General features: G+C 38.8%; 2 protein-coding genes across 3 annotated transcripts in view; both read left to right on the top strand.

Annotated features, from left to right (window-relative positions):
* Positions 1–20973, top strand: part of STK3 (serine/threonine kinase 3) — an 881840-nt gene that overhangs the window by 284565 nt on the left and 576302 nt on the right. The gene's annotated exons all lie outside the window — the stretch shown is intronic.
* Positions 2498–20973, top strand: part of NIPAL2 (NIPA like domain containing 2) — a 38392-nt gene continuing 19916 nt past the window's right edge. The window contains exons 1-4 of the mRNA XM_042464943.1: positions 2498–2580; positions 8367–8538; positions 11059–11118; positions 16518–16639. Coding sequence (XP_042320877.1) covers positions 8388–8538; positions 11059–11118; positions 16518–16639 — 333 coding nt within the window. The 5' untranslated portion in view covers positions 2498–2580; positions 8367–8387. The remainder of the gene's footprint in view (positions 2581–8366; positions 8539–11058; positions 11119–16517; positions 16640–20973) is intronic.

Below are 20973 nucleotides of genomic sequence, written 5' to 3'. Positions count from 1 at the left end.
AAAGTAGTGTCAAATTGCATTATTTCTACATATTTTTGTTCCCCAGGTCTCTTGAATTCTACAAATGATATTAGCCTGAAGCAGCCAGGGTTCCTCACTAAGGACAATGCTGGCAGATTGCATGTACAGCGCTGTGTAAATTTACAGCGCTTCATAAATAAAGGTTAATAATAATAATAATAATAATAATAATAATAATAATATCTGGAGGACTGTTTGATTTCCACGTGTTTTTTAAAAATTTCTGTAAACATCTGCTGTCATAAATTTCTGTTCCAGTGCATCATGATCAATGCATAATGTGTGTCTGTTCTTTTCCTGCCCCTTTAGCTTGGAAATCTTCAAATCATGAGTTTGAGATACTGATTTTAATGACAGCTCCCAGAATCCCCCAGCCAATATAGTCTGGCTGGCTTAGATATTGTAGGAGCTATTGTCACCAAAATAACTTTTCCAAGCTCTGCCACTCCATTTTTCCATGTAGGCACCTAGACATTTTCCAGTCACACATCTCCCCCATGGAAGAAAAGAAAAAGAGAAAAGAATCGGTCCAATAAGGGTGAATTATAAAATATGGGAGAAATGGAGTAAAAATCTGGGTATAAAAAATAGGAAGTGGTTACCAATTGAATATTTAAACAAAATAAACAATGAAGATCTTGGAAAGATAATTAAAAAATTAAAGAATAAGGGATTTAAAATAATTGGAGATTTGTATGATTTAACAGGGGCACGAATTCAGGAAGAAAAATTAACTTTTAATAGGTAAGCAATATTGGATTCAAATAAAAGGGATAATAAAATTACTAGATGAAACACAATTAAATATTGATGACCAAAATGAATTATTAGAAGAAATAATTTTAAAAAATTAGAAGGGGGTAAAGGACTAATAGGAAAAATGTATAAGAATATGTTAATAACCCAATTTAGAATGATAGAGGGATTGACAATGAACTGGGAAAAAGATTTATTGGCTGATATAGATAAAATTAAAATTTGGCTACAAGAAATTGTTAAAATTAAAAACACAAATGTAAAAGAACCACAAATGAAAATGATTGGAAAACAGTACAGGACACCACACCAATTAGCATTTACGAATGACAAATTTCAATCCAAATGTTGGCATGGATGTGGAGTTAAAGGGATATATATTCTTATGTGGTGGGAATGCCCATTTGTACAAAAATTTTGGACTCAGGTTAAGCAATAGATAAATACAATTATAGGGATAGAAATACAATTAAGTAAAGAAAATTGCTTGACTCTCAATTTAGGGGAATTAGGATTGAATAATAATAAAAAATATGTAACAAAACAATTTCTAAAAGCTGCACATGCAGTGATTGCTTACGGATGGAGAAACAAATCAAAATGGAACAAGGCTTACTTGTTTAAATATAGAAAAGAATATATACTATTTGACTTCCTTAGGGAAAGAAGATTAAAATATATAGAGGAAAGCAATAAAGAACCATGGGAAGACAAATGGGAAATAGTAATTAAGAACGTGAAAGGCAAAATGGGGTATGAAGAAGTTAATAATATAATCAATAATATTTTCCATATCTCTGAAACTGATTGTTAATTTGATTGGATTGTAAATTTCTCTATGCTATTTTCTTATTTGGGTGGGGGGTGAGGGGAGAAAATTATAATATGAATCATGATTGTATAATATGCATTATACACGGTGTAATAAATTTTTTGGGAAAAATTAAAAAAAACAACACATCTCCCCCATGGCACCAAATATGTCCAACTGCATAAGAGCCAGCATGGCGGGGTGGTTTGTGTGCTGGGCTAGGACTCTGGAGACCAGGGTTTGATTCCCAGCTTGGCCATGAAACCCATCTTGGGCAAGTCACACTCTCTCAGCCTCAGAGGAAGGCCATGGCACTTAACCCCCTCTGGACAAATTTTGCCAAGACAATCCCAGGAGAGATCAGGACCAAAAAGCCAAAAGCACTCCAACTCATGCACTCCATCCACCATGCTTCAGAACGGAGGACATTGGAAAGGAGGCTGAAATAGAGGACATGTCCTGGAAAAGGAGGACGTTGGCTCGCCCTGTTGCTACAACAAGATTTCCGCCTGGTCCCTTTACAATTCTGATTCCTGGTTGCAATCACATTTAAAAAGAAGAGAAGTAGCTACAAATGAAGACAATGACTGCAGTGATGCTTCTTTGTGTTTTGCCAATAGCTCCCTTCCAAGCACCTGTTAGGCTGCATCTGCACTGGTCAACTAATCCGGTTTGATGGTCTGCTTGAAGCACTTCCGGCCGGAGATCGCCACCACTTACCTGTCCAGGTGAGAACAGCAGCCCTTCCTCCTTTCCTCCTCCCAAAGCAGCTCAGACCAGGAAGTGAGAGAACAAGGTGAAATCCGGATTCCCTGGCTGCTCCTGTTGCTCATGGCTTTGCTTGGGGTCCAGAGGGGATCGGAGGAGTCCTTCTAGGTGGGGGTCCCAGGGGGGTCTCCTTGGCCAGGATGAGCTCCCTCTCCCCCCACAATGAGACTTCCAAGGGGAAAGAAGAGACCTTTCTTTCCTTAGGGTGGTACTATGCGAATCAGGTAAGGCGAAAGTAGCTGGTTTTACAAGCCCTTGAGTCCAGTATGCACTGGAAGGTTTGAGTTTTTAAAACTCTTACAGGATATACAGCATGGAAGAATTGTTTTCTCAAAACTGCAAAAATGCCATTGTTCCCCCCCCCCCCCCCCCCCCCCCCCCCCGGAAAAAAGAACCCCCCCCCCCCCCCCCCGAACTGCCCCAGCTCCTTGCGATGGCATTTTGGAGCTGAGAGTTTGTTGGGGCACCAGAGCTCCCTTCCAAGAACCAGGCTTGGTACACAGCAGGGGTTTGTGGCCCTCTAAATATTCTGGGGTTGCAGTGTTCAGCATTCCCCATTACCTAGGGCTGATGGGAGTTTCAGAACTTGCAGACCAACACTATCTGGAGGGCTATGTGAGATCCATCCTTAGGACAAGGTAGAGTTTTTCTGAGCAGCAGGACTTTCTGTGTTTCTGCCTGAGAGACTACATTGCTGTGTTGTTGTTGTTGTTGTGTGACTGGGGGGGGGGACTATAAGACCCCATCATAGGGTTGCCATGATTTGTTCAGAGGAGGTTTGCCATTGCCTTCTCCTGAGGTTGAGAACAAGTGACTTGTCCAAGTTACCAGTGTGTTTCACAGCCAAGTGGGCAATTGAACCCTGATCGCCAGAGTAGTAGTCCCAACACTCAAACCACTCTGGCCATCCTATCATGGGTGTTTTTTGGCAAGATTTGTTCAGAGGAGGCTGAGAGAATTAATGTAGAGCAAATACCTGCTGGAACATATTTTACCCACTGGAGAGCCAGCGTGGTGTAGTAGTTTGAGCATTGGACTATGACTCTGGTGATCAGGTTTCAAATCTCTGCTTGGCCACAGAAACCTTGGGTGAGTCACACACTCTCAACCTCAGAAAAACTCATGATTGACATCTTTGGGTCGCCATAAGATGGAAATGACTTGAAGGCACAAGAGAACACCAAATACACTCTGAGGCCCTAAGCACTCTAAAAGCACCAGATCCTGTATGATCTTGCAAGCTAAGCGAGGTCAGTCCTGGTTAGTCCTTGAATGGCTGTCCTCCTAGGAGTACCAGGTATTGTAGGTTATATTTCTTTGAAGAGCTCCAGAGAGGAAAAGCCCCTCTGCCCTGCAGATAGTTGGTTCCTCAGTCAAAATGCTTTTCTGTCATGGATTCAGGCTATTTGAAGGACTGTACATTCCCATGTGAGTTTGCCAAATGCTAAGGTCTTCTGAGGAGGCACTTATATCAATCCCACCACCTTCACAGGCACCTTTAATGGGAATGCAAGACAGGGCCTTCTCAGTGGTCCCAGATTATGGATCTGCCACCCCAGGAACTAGACTAGCTCTCTTTTTGTTGTCTTTACATTGGCAGGTGAGGAGCACTTGCACATTACATATTTATAGCACTGTGATTCCATTTTAACTTCCATAGCAACATCCTAGGACCTGCAATTTAAGGAGATGTGTTTAGGTTTCTCGGCCAGGAAGCTCTGGTGCCTCTCGAAATTGTAAAAGTGGAATTATAACAATGGAAATTATCACAGGGGGAATGGGATGTCATTGTCCCATCCTTTCCATGCAATTGCTGGAAGGATATATATATATACCCAACTTTTTCCAGGCAAGCATCCTCTGAAGATGCCAGCCACAGATGCTGGTGAAACGTCAGGATGAAACACTTCTAGAACATGGCCACATAGTCTGAAAAACCCACAAAAAACTATGCTGGAAGGACTTTCAGATGACGTCGCGCTTATCCAGAGACTATCCCATCCAGAAATTGCAAGTGACAGTGATTGCATGAAAGACTTTCATATGACATTACTCTGATCCTGTCATTGTTCCATCATTGAAGTGGCATTGCCCAGCATTTTGCTTTAATGGGAATTTGTGTTTATGCAGTGCTGCTTCAATGACAGGATAATGACAGGATCAGTGCTACATTTTGAAAGGCTTTTGCATGATCATTGTCATGGATGGGATAAGGACGGGGGAGTAATCCCGTTCCTATCCAGTCTCTGTATGATAATCTCATTGTGTTCTGTGAAAGGGGCTGAAGACTTTTATATTCCAGCAGGCAGTTGGGAACTGTTTGTTTTTCAAGAAAACTGCTTTTCTTAGCATAGCAGCCACTTTTTTCTTTGTTTTTAAATCAGTGTATTAAATATTTTTAATTCTTTAGGCAAATCAATATTACTTTACTCTGGCATTTAAGAGACATGTAATTTTATTTATTTCTTTTTAACTTGCAAACCATCTTGAGTCCCAGTTTTTTGAGAAAAGGATGGTATAAATGAAGGTATAGCATACGATGATGCAGTCACTATGCTCAATAGAGGAATTTATTTCTTAATTAAATATGGCTTTAAAATAATCAGACAATGTAACTTCTTGTGCTATTCTGTGTTCCATTTGTTGAATTAAATTTCTGTAAATTATGTCTGACCAGAGTTTGGAACATAGGTCCAAAACACATTATAGAAATCATCCAGTTTGAGACTGCTTTAACTGTCCTGACTCAATATTAGGGAATTGTACAAACTGCAGTTTTGTGAGACATTTAGCCTTCTCTGTCAGAGAGCTCTGATGCTAGAATAAACTACATTTCCCAGGATTCCCTAGCACTGAGCCAGGGCAGTTAAATCAGTCTCAAACTGGATGATTTCTGCAGTGTGTTTTGAACCATAACTACAACCCATAGTTAACCTATTCCCCCTGTGTTTCTTTTCAAGAAAATGTAAAACCTTGTGGATCCTCTAAGCACTGCAATTCTAAGAATGGGCAGCTTATTTTAATATGTAGTCATGATTCCTTTTGTTTTACAGGTCAGCTGCATGACATATTGTCCACTTAAAAACTGGCCTCAAATATTTATGTTCTGCCTCTGAATAGGTTTTCTGAACAGGGAAGGAAAATATATAAAATCCTTACCCAGGGTCTTTCATTGTTTTTGCTTGGGCTGGTTAAGGTGTCTGCGTTTATTGATTATGTATTTAATATAGTCATGTTAATCTATTAAAATACATTTAATACAAATGTTTTAAGAGACAGAAAAAAGAGGGGAAATTAATCAATGATAGCTAAGACAGGTGGACTTCCTATGGAGTCAGACTACTTTTGAAATGAGAGCTGTAGAACTGTTGTGCGTCACAATTTCTATTTATCCAAGATTATCCAACTATTCTTCTTACATGGTTAAACAAATGAAAACATCAGTGTAGGCCACTCCTTAGCAGTCACAGGCAGTGAGTACTTTTACTATTATTCCTTGCTCTGAAAGACTGATGGAAAGTTATGAACAGTAGCCAACACATACCCTCCAACATTGCACAAATGCAAAGCAGGATATGTGTAGCCAAGTTACATCAGAGTATGATCAAGATGGCCAAAGTTATTAATGAGGATGAACACACAAGCTAGGAGAGGCTGCAGCAGTTTGCTTTTGCCTGAGACTGCTGAGAAGGGCAAGATTCCACCACTTCCTCTACATCCTGCTGAGTTACTTCAGTGCAAACTAGTTTTGCACTTTGAACAACTGGAATAAACTGAGGGTAAATGAAGGAAAATGGGAAGAGAGAGAAACTGGGACATTCAACCTATTGGGGCTGTCCCTTCCGAGTTGGAACAGTTGGAGGGTATAACTTGGTCCCATATCGTCTCTTGAAAAAGCAGTGATTTTGACTGAACCTACATCCTAGAGATTTGTCATTATATAAATGAGTGAAAGTATGTGAATATTTGTCTTCTGCTTTGCACATTCTGTCTAATTGTACATGGCTGTTGTCCCCCCCCCCCTCCCCAGAATCTACTTTTAGGCATCTTGTTGGCGATTGCAGGGAATATTCTGATTAGCATCTCATTGAATCTACAGGTATGGATCTACATCTCCTTAACACTGTGAGCTGTAGTGTAACCAAAACTGCCAACCTCTGTAGAGGATTACAGCCATATGTCTTGTGTTAGTTCAGGGGTGAAAATCACTTGGCCCTCCAGATATTGTTTGACTACAAACCAGCATTGTCAGTGGTGAGGAATGCTGAGAGGTGCAGTCTGACTGCATCTGGGGGAGGGCTTAATTGCTCTTAACTACTTGTGGTAGTTGAGACTCTATTAGCAACTACTTGTTCCATCACAATATGTTTTGAGATCATTTGGTTATTTATTTGTAGAAATTAATCCTCAGGTTATTTTGCCTAAATGAAAATATTTTATTTTATTTTTGATTTATATTTGGTGACAGCAAAATGTGCTTTTAACCTGGGCTTTTTTTATGGCAAATCTTACTCTATATTGGGTTTTTGTATGTTAAAACTAAAACTCTTAAATTATATCATCGTTTCTTTATGTCCAAGAACCACAGGGCATACTATTTTCCTTCCCTCTCAATGCCTCCCCACCACACTCTCTGATTCTAACAGCTTGTAGTATTAAGACAATATGCTTGAAAGGGAGTTGAGCAAACGGCATGCCCTGTGGAGTGGTGATCAGATTACCACTCTGCCATGAAATCGATGCTTGCCACACACAGTAATCCATGTCCAGCCAGAAGAATCTTTTGACTACCAGTTTGAATCTTATGGCTCCCATGTGGAGGCTGTTGGAAACTGCTTGTGGGTGGAAGCGCTAGATACAATAGCTCTACTATTTGCAAGCAGCTGGCCACATCATTAATCCTAATTGCTTTGTGATTTTCCATGCCAGCATGGTACAGTCCCTGGATTATATTGATACCCCACATGATTAGATCATAACCTATCCAAATAGGCTTTTATTTCTCATATTTACTATGTGGAATAGCAACTGGCAGAAGTAATTTTAGCAGCTTCTGGGCAGGGACCATAACTTATAAGAACATTTTAGGAGCTTCTGTTCCTCCCCCATCAAGTAGTAGAACTCTGATTTTGCACACAGAAATTTCCAGCATCAAAATATAAATTAAAAAACTGGTCTCTCCCAGATAGGGTTGAGAAAATTCTAGCCTGAAACCCTGGAGAGCAACCCTTTGATGTAGCAGTGACTTCAGTAGAATGGGGAGGAGGGTTTTTTTTGCAAATTATTCCACTTAACCTTTAGTCCTGAGCCTTAATGCTCCTTTCTTTCTACTTCAGAGGGACTCTATGGTACAGCATGCGAGGTAGTTCCTTCCAGGAGCTACAGGGGAAGAAGAAATGGGTGAAAATTGCCCTGTATTCCATTCCATTGACCGAAGCTTCTGCAAGAGCAAAGAGCCTTTCTTTGGTTGAGACACACTATTGAATATAACCCAATATTCCCTTTAAAATGGTTTGGGCTGTGGAGGGTTTACTGTCTCTCTGTATTTCAGATCTGTTATATCCCACATTCTGTACTTAATGTATAATTCAAACAAGGGTGTGCTAATGCCTTGCCAGTTCAAACTGGCACATGGCTGGAGCTTCTTTTTTCTTTTTGGTTTTCCTAAATGGCAGGAGAGTTGGTATTGGCATTGAGGTAAGAGTTTCAGAATCCAGAGTTTCTGAAAAACTCAGTTTTTTGAAAGTAACTCCAAAATATGCAAAGCATTACAAACCACCTAGTCAGCATGCTAACTTCAGCTGATGTTGACATTTTTGTTCCAGGAGTGTTTATTTAGAGACTGAAGATTTATATAATTTCTTAAGCACTGTACAATAACAACATGATTTCATCCAGGATGAAAAAAGTTTTTGTAATACTGTATTACTGTCAAGTTGTTGTCTCTTATGTTTGTGCAGACCCATGTCTTTTATTTTTTACATTCTTACCAATATCTAACAACTTCTAGAAATGTTCTCATCTTCGGCTGATGCACCAAGCCGATCAAAAGCCCTGTTACAGAAGCAAACTATGGTGGTCTGGAATTGTACTTATGGGGATTGGAGAAATGGGGAACTTTGCAGCCTATGGATTTGCTCCAGTCATGGTCATTGCTCCATTAGGAAGCATGGCTGTCATAGGTAAGACTCCTTCCTCACAAATTTTATTCATGTGCCTATAAAAAAAAAACCAGAGAAACCACAATTTATCCTTGACAAAATTGCACATTCTCTGATAAAATGTGCTGCCTTTTCATGATACTCCAAATCTGCTTCCATGGGGTATATCCATACTGCAGAATTAAAGCAGTTTGAACCACTTTTGTTGTTGTTATCCACCCTGGAGTCGATCTTAACTCATGGCAACCCTGTAGATGAAACATCTCCAAGACTCTCTGTGCTCCACTGCTCAGCTCCTGCAAATTCATACTCATGACCTCTGTAATAGAGTCCATCCATGTAGCATGTGAATTTCCTCTCTTTCTGCTTCCCTCCACCTTTCCTAGCATTATTGTTTTTTCCAGTGAGCCATGCCTCCTCATGATGTGGCCAAAGTATGACAGCCTCAGTCTTGTCATTTTGGCTTCCAGAGAGATTTCTGGTTTGATCTGCTGTGGGACCCATTTGTTTGACTTCTTGGCTGTCCCTAGTAACCTCAGCACTCTTCTCCAGCACCACATCTCAAATGAATTCATTCTCTTTCTATCCGCTTTCTTAATTTTCCAGCTCTCACATCCATACATGGTAATAGGGAATACAGTGGGCCCTTGTTATCCTTTTGGGTTTGGTTCCAGGACCTCCCGTGGATACCAAAGCCCATGGATGCTCAAGTCGCATTCAATACAATGGCATAGAAAATATATAAAATGGCAAAATCAAGGTTTGCTTTCTGGAAGTTATAAATTGTTAAATTATTTTCAAGCCGTAGATGCTTCTGCTTCGGGTACTAAATTTTCTGTTAAAGAAATAATGCCCAGGCCCCCTTTTTGTTAACTGAGATATACTTGCAATTTATATTGTGGATACTCCCTTGCCTCCTGCTGCTTTTGTTATACAGTTGTAGTTCTGCGTTGCTTGGATTCTAGTACCTGTTGCTTATGAAAGACTTCATTTTAGTATTTCTTAAGATACATTTCTTAAATCCATCTCAAAAAAATTATTCTTATTATCACAATAGTTCATATAGTGCTCAGTAGCTTTTTACAGCAATGACACTTAAACTATTTATAGGAAGAAAAGAAGTTATGTTACCTCCAGGAGAGGGAGGTTTCCTGCTGATGAAGCAAGTATGCATGCTGCTGTTTATCCTTTTTTAATCCCTGGGCAGCATTTGAAACAGGATACTGATTTTAACAAATGTGTTGTAATTCAAAGAACCATCTGTGTGTTTTCTTGTTGTGCATGCCAGTTTCTCCATTGGGGGTTTCTATGGGTCATTGACAGAATGGAAATGTGCTCAATCAATTTTTTTTAATGTAAAAACTGGCAATTTTCTCGCTACAATTTATGAATACTCTCAATACAGATTTGCATCTAGATACTATACTCTAGACAGAAATGAGAAAAATTACTTTGGGGGGGGGTCATGTCATACTAGGTGAGGGATCCTGGGAGTTATAATCTACAAAAGGAATGTTCTTGAGCTCTGGTTTTATGACTGAGCATAAGGCCTATGTTCAGTACATAGCAGAATAATGTTGGAAGTAAGTGCTGGAGTCCTGAGGTGGTAGATTGGATAGAACTACCTAAGGCAGTGAGTGAGGCTCACTTTCATTAAATGTCCCCTTGCACATAATGGTTCAGTGGAAGAACTAAACTCGAGTAAGAATGCTGCACCCAGATCTTGCTCTCACTTTCTCTGCTGCTTCCTTGTAAAAAGATTTGTTTTTGTAATGGCATCACTCACCTGAAGCCTGAAGTGATGTAACCTTCTCTGTAACCTTCTCTGAAATCAGGCTTGGTGAATATTTTTGGAGAAGAAATGCATGATTCAACAAGTTATATATAATCTCTGGTACTGCATGTATAAAATGAGACAGGCTTCTGTGACATTAACACAGAGATACTTTGCAAAATGACCTCCATGAAGTAAGTCATTCACAATTTGGATGTTATGTATGGAAATGTATTGGTACTGTGAAGAGATCTCTATCCTGTGATATCCATTCTTTGGTTTATAGAGTCAGATTATGTTTGCTTAGCAGCTGGAGCCCTGATTGTTTATACTTGTCCAGTATGGCGGTATGTAAGAAAGAACTAGAAACTAAGATGTATGTGACACATATCAAAGCTGTCATTAACCAGTGAGCACATTGGTTTGGCTAGCGTATGGTACGTCGCCCATAAACATATTCATTGAGTGCCCCAGCACAGTCTTTTGAATTGCCTTTCAATTTTAGTCCTTGGGTTAGGCCAACAGGAAAAAGATCTTAGGTTGGAAAATCTAGCTAGCTAGTGTAACCAAGATTTGTTTTATTTTTTCATTTTTATATTCCCCCTCCCCCCAAGACCTGGAACTCAAAAAAGCTGCATTTTGCATTTGTCCTACCTTAGTTTATCTTTATGACACTATTGTCTTGTTACATTATAATTTTAAATTGAATTAGCTTTTAATCTATTACATGATCACATAACATTAAACAATGAATATTTACTTCCCAGGTAGTGCTGTTATATCTGTCTTATATTTAAAGGAGAACATTAAGTCTGAAGGCATATTAGGTAAGTTAAGAACTACTGCTAATCCTATACTTAGTAAATTGCTTTTATAATTTTAAAATGATTTATATATTTGCTTTATTCTGTTTTCGGAAATACTGTGTTTTTCAATCTTCTCTTTTTCATCAAGCATCAGCATTATTCTAACATAAGTGCAATGGCCAGAGGAAAGAAAGAAAGAATTTAAAATGTTTTCCAGTGTTTGTCAGCTGAAAATAAATAGTATTATAGCAGACTGGAACATAATTTTAAGAACAGGTAGAATATTTGTGTTTTACTCCAAAAAAATACACAGCAATCCTGGAGTTCAAATCCCAGATGTCTCAATTCAATTGCTAGTTCCAACTAGAGCAAGCTAATTGAATCAAAATCTGAATAAATCAACATTTATGTAAACGTCATATGTTTACTAGGTCTCCTCTACTTGAGGCTAACAATTAAATTTTTGCCTCTGATGTTCTAGAGAGTTTTCTACATTTGGGCATCGGTTAAATAGGCATTTTATACAATAGTTTTTCTGAAAAACAAACTTTTTATATATCACATTTTAAATATATATGTTATGACAAGAATGAAGTACTATCATGAAAAAGACATGACTTAATTGCTTACATTCTTTGCGATGTTCTTTTAATACTAATATTTGTAAGCCAGTTACCTTTATTTAAAAATAAATAAATTAAAAGCAAACATTTCATTCCTTTTAAACTCATTTGGCCATTTCCAAAAGCATTTCAGCAATGTTTTGCTGGCAAACATGATTTTCATTGAAAAAACAACAACCCACTGGGCTTTCTGTTTCCATTAAAAATATTTCTGCAAATTGAATTGCCATGCCCTATAATTCATTTATTACTTAATGACTAATTCAAGCAAGTATCTTTGTTTGTTTTACATAAGACAATCAATCCATTGCTATTTTTGGTGTCTGAGGCTGTATTGGCCAATTACTCATATGTATAAATGATAGATTTAAGATGGCTGTGTATTCTCATGCTCTGCCAAAATGTTCACCACCACAGCAGCTATCTCTTTGTCTGGCTAATACTTAACTGGAATATAGGGAGATGTTTCTGGCAAAGGTCCTGTTTTTGCTTCCTGTTCTTCTCCCAGCAAAAAGACAAATCCATTTATTCTGCTCCTCTAGTTATTCTCACCAAAATGTATAGGTCAGGTAGATCTAGTATAGACTCCACTCTGTTATTCATATGGTATGTGGGTATTGCACAGGCATGCATCTTATTCTCATTCTCTATCATGGGGAATCTCAGGACTCAGGGCTGAATCTGGACAGACCTTTCCTTTTTCACTCCTTTTTCATGACACTGGGGCAAAACAACCCCCTCCTCCAAAAAAATGGTGCAGAGGGATACCACAGCAGTCAAAGCGTGCAGTGTCCCTGCTGAGTAAAAAGAACCTGCGAAAAGCATGTTCTTTTTATGGCGCCCGGCTGACGTCACCAGTGTGCCATTGGTGCACTGGTGACATAAGCAACATGCAGCAAGTCTATACGCTGCACGTCCCTTATGTCATCATGGTGGCACCCATGTGGACGGGATGCTGCCATGATGCCACCACCTGTAAGGACTAGGGTTCTGGAGCGTGTGGTTGCTGCACACTTGGGATCCCTAGTATGGGTGGTGGCATGCTGCTTCGGGCCCATCTATTCCGGGCCATCAGTTTTTGAGCTATCTTTCCTTTATTCTAAATTGTTGAAATGGCTTTCATGAGACTTATTTCAAATACACACTGGCAGAAATAATTCAGTTTGATACCACTTTAACTGCCATGGCTCAGTGCTGTGGAAATCTGAGAATTGTACTTTTGGTGTGGCACCAGAGATTTCTGAGACAGACAGTTAAATGTCTCACAAAACCCTTGTTTCCAGTATTCCATAGGATTGAACTATGGTTCTTAAAGTGGTGTCAAACTGGATTATTTCTGCAGTGCAGGTACAGCCTTAGTTATTGGAACGAATGAGTTTCAAAGAGAATGCCATGTTAGTCTGTTGCAGCATTAAAAGAGAGGAGGGATGGAGGAATATAGCAGCATCTTTAAGACCAACTGGTTTAATTTTGTGTCAGCTGTCGTGGATGCAGATCCAAGGTGTATCCACACGGCAGAATTAAGACAGTTTGACACCACTTTAACTGCTATGACTCTGTCCTATAGCATTCTGGGATTTGCAGTTTGGGGAGGCACCAGAGCTCTCTGACGGACCAGGCTGAATACCTATCCAAGCAACAAATCTCAGGATTCTGTAGGATAAAGTCATGGCAGTTAAAGTGGCATCAAACTGCTTTAATTCTGCAGTGTGTGTACACCCCAACTTCCTCAGATGCACTGATGGAGTTAATATTAAAAGCACCAGGCATATACCAGTTGTATAGCAGCTCTCTGGCTTTTTCAGGGAGAGATAACCAGAGTGGTAGTTTAGAAGTCACTATAAGCCAACCAAATATGGAAAGTCCATGACTTTTTGAACTACTCAAAAACTACTTAAGCTCGACTCAGGCTTGCATCCTTCCGAGGTCGCTAAAATGAGTACCCAGACTGTTGGGAGCAAATTAGCTTACTTGCTAATTAGCTTACTTGCTGTTCACCGCTATGATCTTTGGAATAGCGGTATATAAATAAAACAAATTAGTTAATTATTATTACTCCTGTTTGCAGTGGGATGATCCAGCTGTGTGCAGTACTTTACTGTTTGAAGAAAATAAACCAGTCTTCCCTTAAAATCCTGGCTTATCATGATATGGGAACTCATTCAATGGGTCACTCCTAATCATTTTGCCACTTCTTCTTGCTCTCTACATGCATCAAATTGATGGTATCTTGTTTCACATAAGACTGTACTTCCTTTGTGCCCTTTTCACTGTGCAGAAGAACATCTCCATCTCTTGTTTGAGAGATTTGTGCAAAATGAAGAGAATGGCTTTAGGTTCCTTCTATAAGTAAGCAAGCAGACAGTGTAGTATAACTTCACAGCTGTTGAAGATGTTTGCTGAAAGACATTCTCCTACAATATTTTATGATATTTTTTTTTTAAAAATCCAAATGATACATGGATAATTCTTCTCTCAGCTGATCATGTTCCCCTTAACCTTGTGTGCCGCACATTGTTTTAACTAGAGTTGTGTGCTGATTTATTTCTGTGAGTTTGCCTTTGCCATGGAGGGTTTAAAAAAACACACACAATGTTGCTGCATTCCATTGGAGTTAGCTGTATAATGGCAGATATGGTGATTGTTGGGAGATTTGTGCAAGCACATAAATATAGACTGCAGCAGGGTTTTTTCTTCTTTGAAATGAGTGTCCTATTAATGTTCCCTGCAGTCTTTTGTACCCCAGAAACTCACGTTCTGCACTGATAGTTGGAGTGGGGAACCTTTTTGTAAAAAAAACAAAAACTGCACCACCAATCCTAAAGACTCATTTTTATTGCCAGTTTTTAAATTGGCCCATCAGCAGCACCAAAGAACATAAGACATACTTATGCAGAGAAGCATATGTCTCTATACACTTGCACGTTCAAGTACACTCTGTCACAAGCCCACGTCCCATTTCACATGGATGCAATTATTCCTGCAATTACCCGTGTTCATCTATGAGTTATGCAAAAAGAGAGGAAGGAGAAGGAGATGCTACTGGGAACTGTTGGATGAGAACTGGGATAATTCTCCCTTTACTGTGCTGCATTTATTAATTTTCCCACTCTGCTTCCCAGCCCTCAATGATATGTCTAAGCAGCTTCAAAATCTGCTCTAAAGACTCTAGAAGTGGTCTTTGCTTCCTGGGGAAAGGCCCAGAGTTTTTCAGCTTAAGGAGGCATTTGACTGCCTCCAGTAGGAGTAGCCATTTGCTCTTAATAGGTAGGAGCCAGTAGAGCAGTAAAAGGTACCCTGGAACTGGGTTAGCAACTGTTAAAGCTGTGATTTTAAAGATTCTTGCTTTTCTTCCTTCAGAATGATCTTTCTCATTCCCAATGCCAAATTAAACTGTAAGGCAATCTTATTTAGCGTGATGCCCTCCATAAATTATTGGCCCAACGTAAATGCACAGTACACCTGTTGCAAGCTTTCCAAGCTCCACTGGCTTTGTCATCAGTTAAAGATGTTAAAAACCATATAGGAGAAAGAAGTGTGTGTGTGTAATATTTGAACATATCATTGCTTATGTAAGACAATCTTATTTATCGTGATGCCCTCCATATGTTCAGGATTACAATTTCTAATAATAATAATAGTCTTTATTTCAGCCAACAGGCCAGCAATTTCTAATAGCCCAACTAACATAGACAATGGTCAGTGGTGACTGGTGTTGTAGTCTAAAAGGTCTGGAGGGCACCCAGTTGGAGAAGACTGGTATGCTCCAACTTGTCAACATCCTTTTTGAACTGGGATCCACAATTCAAAAAGGATATTCACAAGATGGAGCATGTCCAGAGGAGGGCTACCCAAAGGTGAAGGGTCTAGAAACCATGCCTTATGAGGATAAATGTAGCGAGCTGGGTATGTTTAATTTGGGGAAGAGACTGTTAAGAGGTGATATGATAGCCCTGTTTAAGTATTTGAAAAGAGTGTCACATCAAGGACGGAACAAGCTTGTTTTCTGCTGCTCTAGAGAATAGGACCCAGAACAATGGATAAAAACTGCAAGAAAAGAGGTTCCACCTAAAAATTAGGAAGAACATCCTGACAGTAACAGCTGTGTGACAGTGGAGCACTCTCCCTCTGAGAGTGGTGGAGTCGCCTTCTTTGGAGGTTTTAGGCAGAGGCTGGATGTCCATCTGTGCGGGTGCTTTGATTCTGTGTTTTTGCATGACAGAGGGTTGGACTAGTGGCCCTTGTGGTTTCTTCCAACTCTATGATTCTAAGGCAAAGGTATGTAACCAGTCGTCGTTACAGCAAAGGATTCCTGTGTTTCACATAGCAGATCAGTCTTAAATCTCAATGTTATCAGTGCTTGAGTACCATGTTGTAAATTTAACCTGTGGAAAACCCTTCTGTGTGTCTATTCCTACAAAACCTTTCTCACATCTTTTCTGTAGTATGTGTCTGATGCACTCATCCTTTAAGAAGGTCTATCTCTACCTGGTGTACTTGATTAAGTTGAATGCTAACTCTTTCCTATCAGAATATCTTTTAAAAACTTGACAATATGTTCCTTACAATTGTGTTTTGACAGTAGTGTGATCATTGGAGAGAAATGGAAACTATGGTACCATGATTTTTCTTTTTTTAAAAAAAAACCCTTTCTTGTCATACTTGCTATATACATTTGTGCATGATCAGTTTTATTTATAAATATTATCATTATACTGCTGTTAAGAAGTTTTCTGGCAGACATCTTGTTAAGGTTCTGTTAAAAAAACACCTTTCTTATCTAATTTTTTTTTTAAGGTGGAACTGTAACAATTGCAGGAACCTTTTTGTTGGTGACATTTGCTCCACATGTCTCCCAGGAAGCCAATGCGAGAAAGATACAGAATGATCTAGTTAGCTGGCAATTCCTGATTTATGCGGTGAGTGAAATACTCTACAAGTGTGCCATGAAACAAAATATTGCAGTATGACATGTTACTGTTCTGGATTCCAGACAGCAATACAGTATATTTTTCTAGCACACTCCATTCAATTCCCCTCCATTTCCCCATTTCCCATTGGAAAACCAAAAACAATATGAAGAACAAGACAGACAATGGTGTTTGTCCTGCACTGGCCATGCTGGCTAGGTGATTCTGAGAGTTGTAGTTTAAAAGTAACCTTTCAAAGCTTTTGGCAAGTAGTGTAAGAAGCCAATAATTCTATGTGGCACTTTTTAGTGGTGAAGACTAAGAAGACTGTGATGGTATAATACTAAAATGTCCTTTGTTTTTTCAGTATTTTAAGCACAGAATTGCCATGCCAAAATAGCCCCTTCATTCTCAATGAATTAACATTTTCTTAAAATCATAGGCTTGTTAGGAGAAAAAGAACCTTTCTCCACCACCTAAACGTTTAGGCTGTAGTCCAGGAAAGCACTTAAGCATACATTTGCACATATTTTATGAACATTTACTGGTGACCTAGTTTTTATGTGAGGAATAAAATAAGGGGAGTGGTCTCTGTTCATTTGAATGTATTGGGAACTGTATTGAGGGGTCAACAAATTTTAAAGCCGGGATACCATAGATTGCCTACACCTGATTGGTTCTTTTACTTATGTATTTTAGTTTTCTCTAAATGTTTCTCTATAAGCCATAACATCCAGTTTTGTTATGGCTTATAGAGAAACATTTAGAGAAAACTAAAATACATATAAACAGAACATAGCACAGATGCCTAAAATTGTAAAGGAACAGTATAATCATATAACAAAACACAGATGATTAAAATCAACACATTTGTTTTAAGCAATCTACCACATATTTTGTATTAAGTTTATCTCCGCCTTTCTGCAAATAAATAAATACATGACTTTTTCAGTTACAGAGATCTTCTTGCTTGCAGGGGTTGGGGGAAAGTTTTCAGAAATGTGGTCCCGATGGGGAAGGGAATTTAGAAGTGAAGAATCTCTCTCGCTTCTGATACATAGGTTATTCTTTGGAACAAATACAGTAATAGGAGATTACTGTCTCTTTTTTGAAGTGTTCATTAACCCACCCACCCCATAACAATAGTTGAATTGTCTGCCTTCTCAGCTTTGCATTCCTTTATATCAGGTGTTGAGAATTTTGATCTTTCAGATGTTTTTACATTACAGATTCCAGCATCCCTGACAGTTGAAAATACCAGCCAGGGCTTATTGGAGTTAAGAGTCCAACAACATCAAGAGGGCCACACTTCAACTTGTGTCTTGCATACATAAACATCCTATGACAGTAGCTTTTTTCTCTGTTTGTAGTCATGGCTGTAGCATATGTAGACATCTACCCCATGGGATATGCCATTTTCCAGTATCCTATTCAAGCATCCCTATTCTGTCGTGCCAACAATTAACCTCTGATCCCTATTTTCAGTTTTGTTCTTACATTTTAAATGCAGTAACACAGTTCTTTTATTCTGGGGCTCAGTACAGAATGCCAAAAAGTATAGAATGAAATAGCTGTGCCCATCTGTTTTACCATAAAAAGACATAAAGGAATCCAGTAGCACCTTTGAGATTCATTGAAAACACACACTTCTTTTTCAGACATATAAAGATTGTGTGTGGGGATTTAAATTTAATGGAAATGTCACCAGACCAACATGTTTTCTACTCCATTCCCTCTCATACACACTCCAACAGGCATCTGAAGAAGTGGGCAATCATTCATAAAGGTTTATGCAAGAATTATTATTATTTTTTGCAGTTAGTTTCAAAGGTGCAGTTTTAAGTATTTTTAGAATATTTAAGAGAAGAAATCAGAATAAGGAAGAATTGTAAATGTTACAATATGTGTGCTTCAGGTACATGTACAGAAGAAGGCCATAATGCACACTCTCTCACACACATCCTGCATGTGTAGCTCACATGGAAATGGCCACTATATATAGTTTGGTTACTTTTCTATCATTGGTCCCTTGTGAGAGATACTTGGGTGATTCAGATTGGAACCATGTGAGAATATCTGGTTTCTGAATTACAAACTAGTTAATATTCTGAATAGATATTTTCAGAGCTCGTAAAGAGGTAGGGTTTTTTTTTGGGGGGGGGGGGTGTTTGTTTTTTGGACTACAACTCCTCAGATCCCCAAGCAGCAGAATGCTTTCTTGTTGTGGAAAACCCCATTCCCTTTGGCAATTGGTTGCTAGTTTGGCTTGCACATTATCATGCTAAGAATTCCTTCTGCAATTAGAATTGAGTGCACTTATTTTGTATTATCTGTAAAAAGCTGAGATATTCACTGAATTGGACATCTGTTCCTCTTCAACTTCTCTGAGAAGTCTGAGAAGAGTGACTCCCATCCCCCCTTCAATGCCAGATAACTCCCCTTCACCAGGCCTCTCACCCCCACACAATAAGGACTTCAGTCGCTTTTCAAATCTTCCATAGCAGAAAGCAGGATATACATTGTGGTGCTGAAACGTTCTGGGCTCGATCAGGAAGGGAAAGACCTACAGCCAGGAAACTTACATGCCATTTCATACATTAACCCAAAAGTTCTACACACCTGGCACATCATTCCTCAAGTTACTGTAATCCCCCCCCCCCAAAAAAAAATCTGTCTGCTCACTCAAATACTGCTCTTCTACTGCTATCACTTCTGGGTCATTAAAAAAAACTTCCTTTCAAACTCTTTTTTAAGGTTTGGAAACAGGAAATAGTCAGATGCAGCAAGTTCTGGGGAGTAGGGTGGATGGTCTGTGCACTCATACCCCAAATTCTTCAAAACATCCATCATCTTGCCAGCCCTGTGAGTAGGTGAATTGTCCTGCACAAACAGAACATTTTCTGCAGCTTACCTTGCTGCTTTTCCTTCATTGCCTTATTTAATAGACACAGCATGTTAAAGTAGTATTCTGCAGGAACTGTTTGGTCTTTCTAAAGATACTCTTCCCCAAAGACCTTTCCTACTGACCTTTGAATCTTGACTTTTTGGGCCTATGGAGAACTTGAGTGCTGCTACTGCAAGGACTGTTGTATGGTTTCTGGACCATAGTGATGTAACCTTGCTTCATTAACAGTGACAAGTCATTCCAAATAATTATCACTAGATCGCTCCACCTGCTCCAAAATCAACTTGGAGGTATCCATTCAATTTTGTTTCTGGTCAGTATTCAAACATTTTAGTATCCACTTGGCTGATAGCATCTGCATAGCCAAATGCTCATGAATTATAAACCCAATGCATTCCTGGAATATCTCTAGTATCTCAGTAATTGAGATTTGCTGATCTGTCAAAAACAGGTCATGAAAATGCTCAACAATTCCAGGAGTTGACACTGTTAAAGGCCTCACTGACTTTGCTGGAGGCAAGAGACGCTGAGGCCAGCAGGCTCTTCAAATCCAGACTGTGAGAAAGGGAAATGCCTCTATTTTTTTTAATGCCTAATGATTATCTTTTAGTTGAGGGATGAGGGATGGAATTTTTGTTTGTATAGGTTTGTATTATTATCCATGTATTTATGTAAATTGTTTATGTATTTTATGTACTTAACTTTTTATCTCCCTAGTGTAGATTTGATTATTGTTAATTATTATTTATTTTATTATTAACCTTTATTTATAAAGCGCTGTAAATTTACACAGCACTGTACATACAATCTTTTTAATTAGTTAATTAATCTAAAAAGACACGACACAAAAGGAGAAGGGAGTGGTGGCGGGGAAGGGAATGAGGGCCAGCAGTTCTTCTCTACCTCCAAGGCCAGGACCAAGGCAGATGGACTGGAGGGAGGGCTTGGCTTCTTAATGGATGGTTAATCTTCTACCAGGGAGGCCTGTTGGAGCTAGCCTGCCTCTCTAGTAGGATAATACATATAAAATACATATCAATACAGGAAATTATTCAATAAAACAGGCAACAAAAGAGCATCAAATAGCAAGTGACAATTATGCAAGTGACAACATATAGCAACAATATAATTGGTTATATGTTGTTATGCTTTGTAATATATTTTGTATTCATATTTTTTTCTTTTCTTTTTTATCTTGGTACTATGTTATGTTTGTTATTTGAGTTTACTTAATATTGCTTTGTTTGTGTAATTTTATTTAATGTTTAATGATGGGTGTATTTTAGTTAAGGGATCAGGGATGGAATTTTATTTTGTATACGTTATGTACTGTTTAGGTAATTTATTTATTTGTTTATGTTAATCATTTATGTGTTATGAATTTTTTGTAATTTTGTAAACCGCTTTGATCTTATTAGAAAGGCAGTATGAAGATAAT

Source organism: Sceloporus undulatus, chromosome 4, assembly GCF_019175285.1.
Source record: "Sceloporus undulatus isolate JIND9_A2432 ecotype Alabama chromosome 4, SceUnd_v1.1, whole genome shotgun sequence".
Taxonomy (NCBI): Eukaryota; Metazoa; Chordata; class Lepidosauria; order Squamata; family Phrynosomatidae; genus Sceloporus; species Sceloporus undulatus.
Note: the sequence above shows the minus strand (reverse complement) of the source record. Positions and strands in the feature narration are given on the sequence as shown.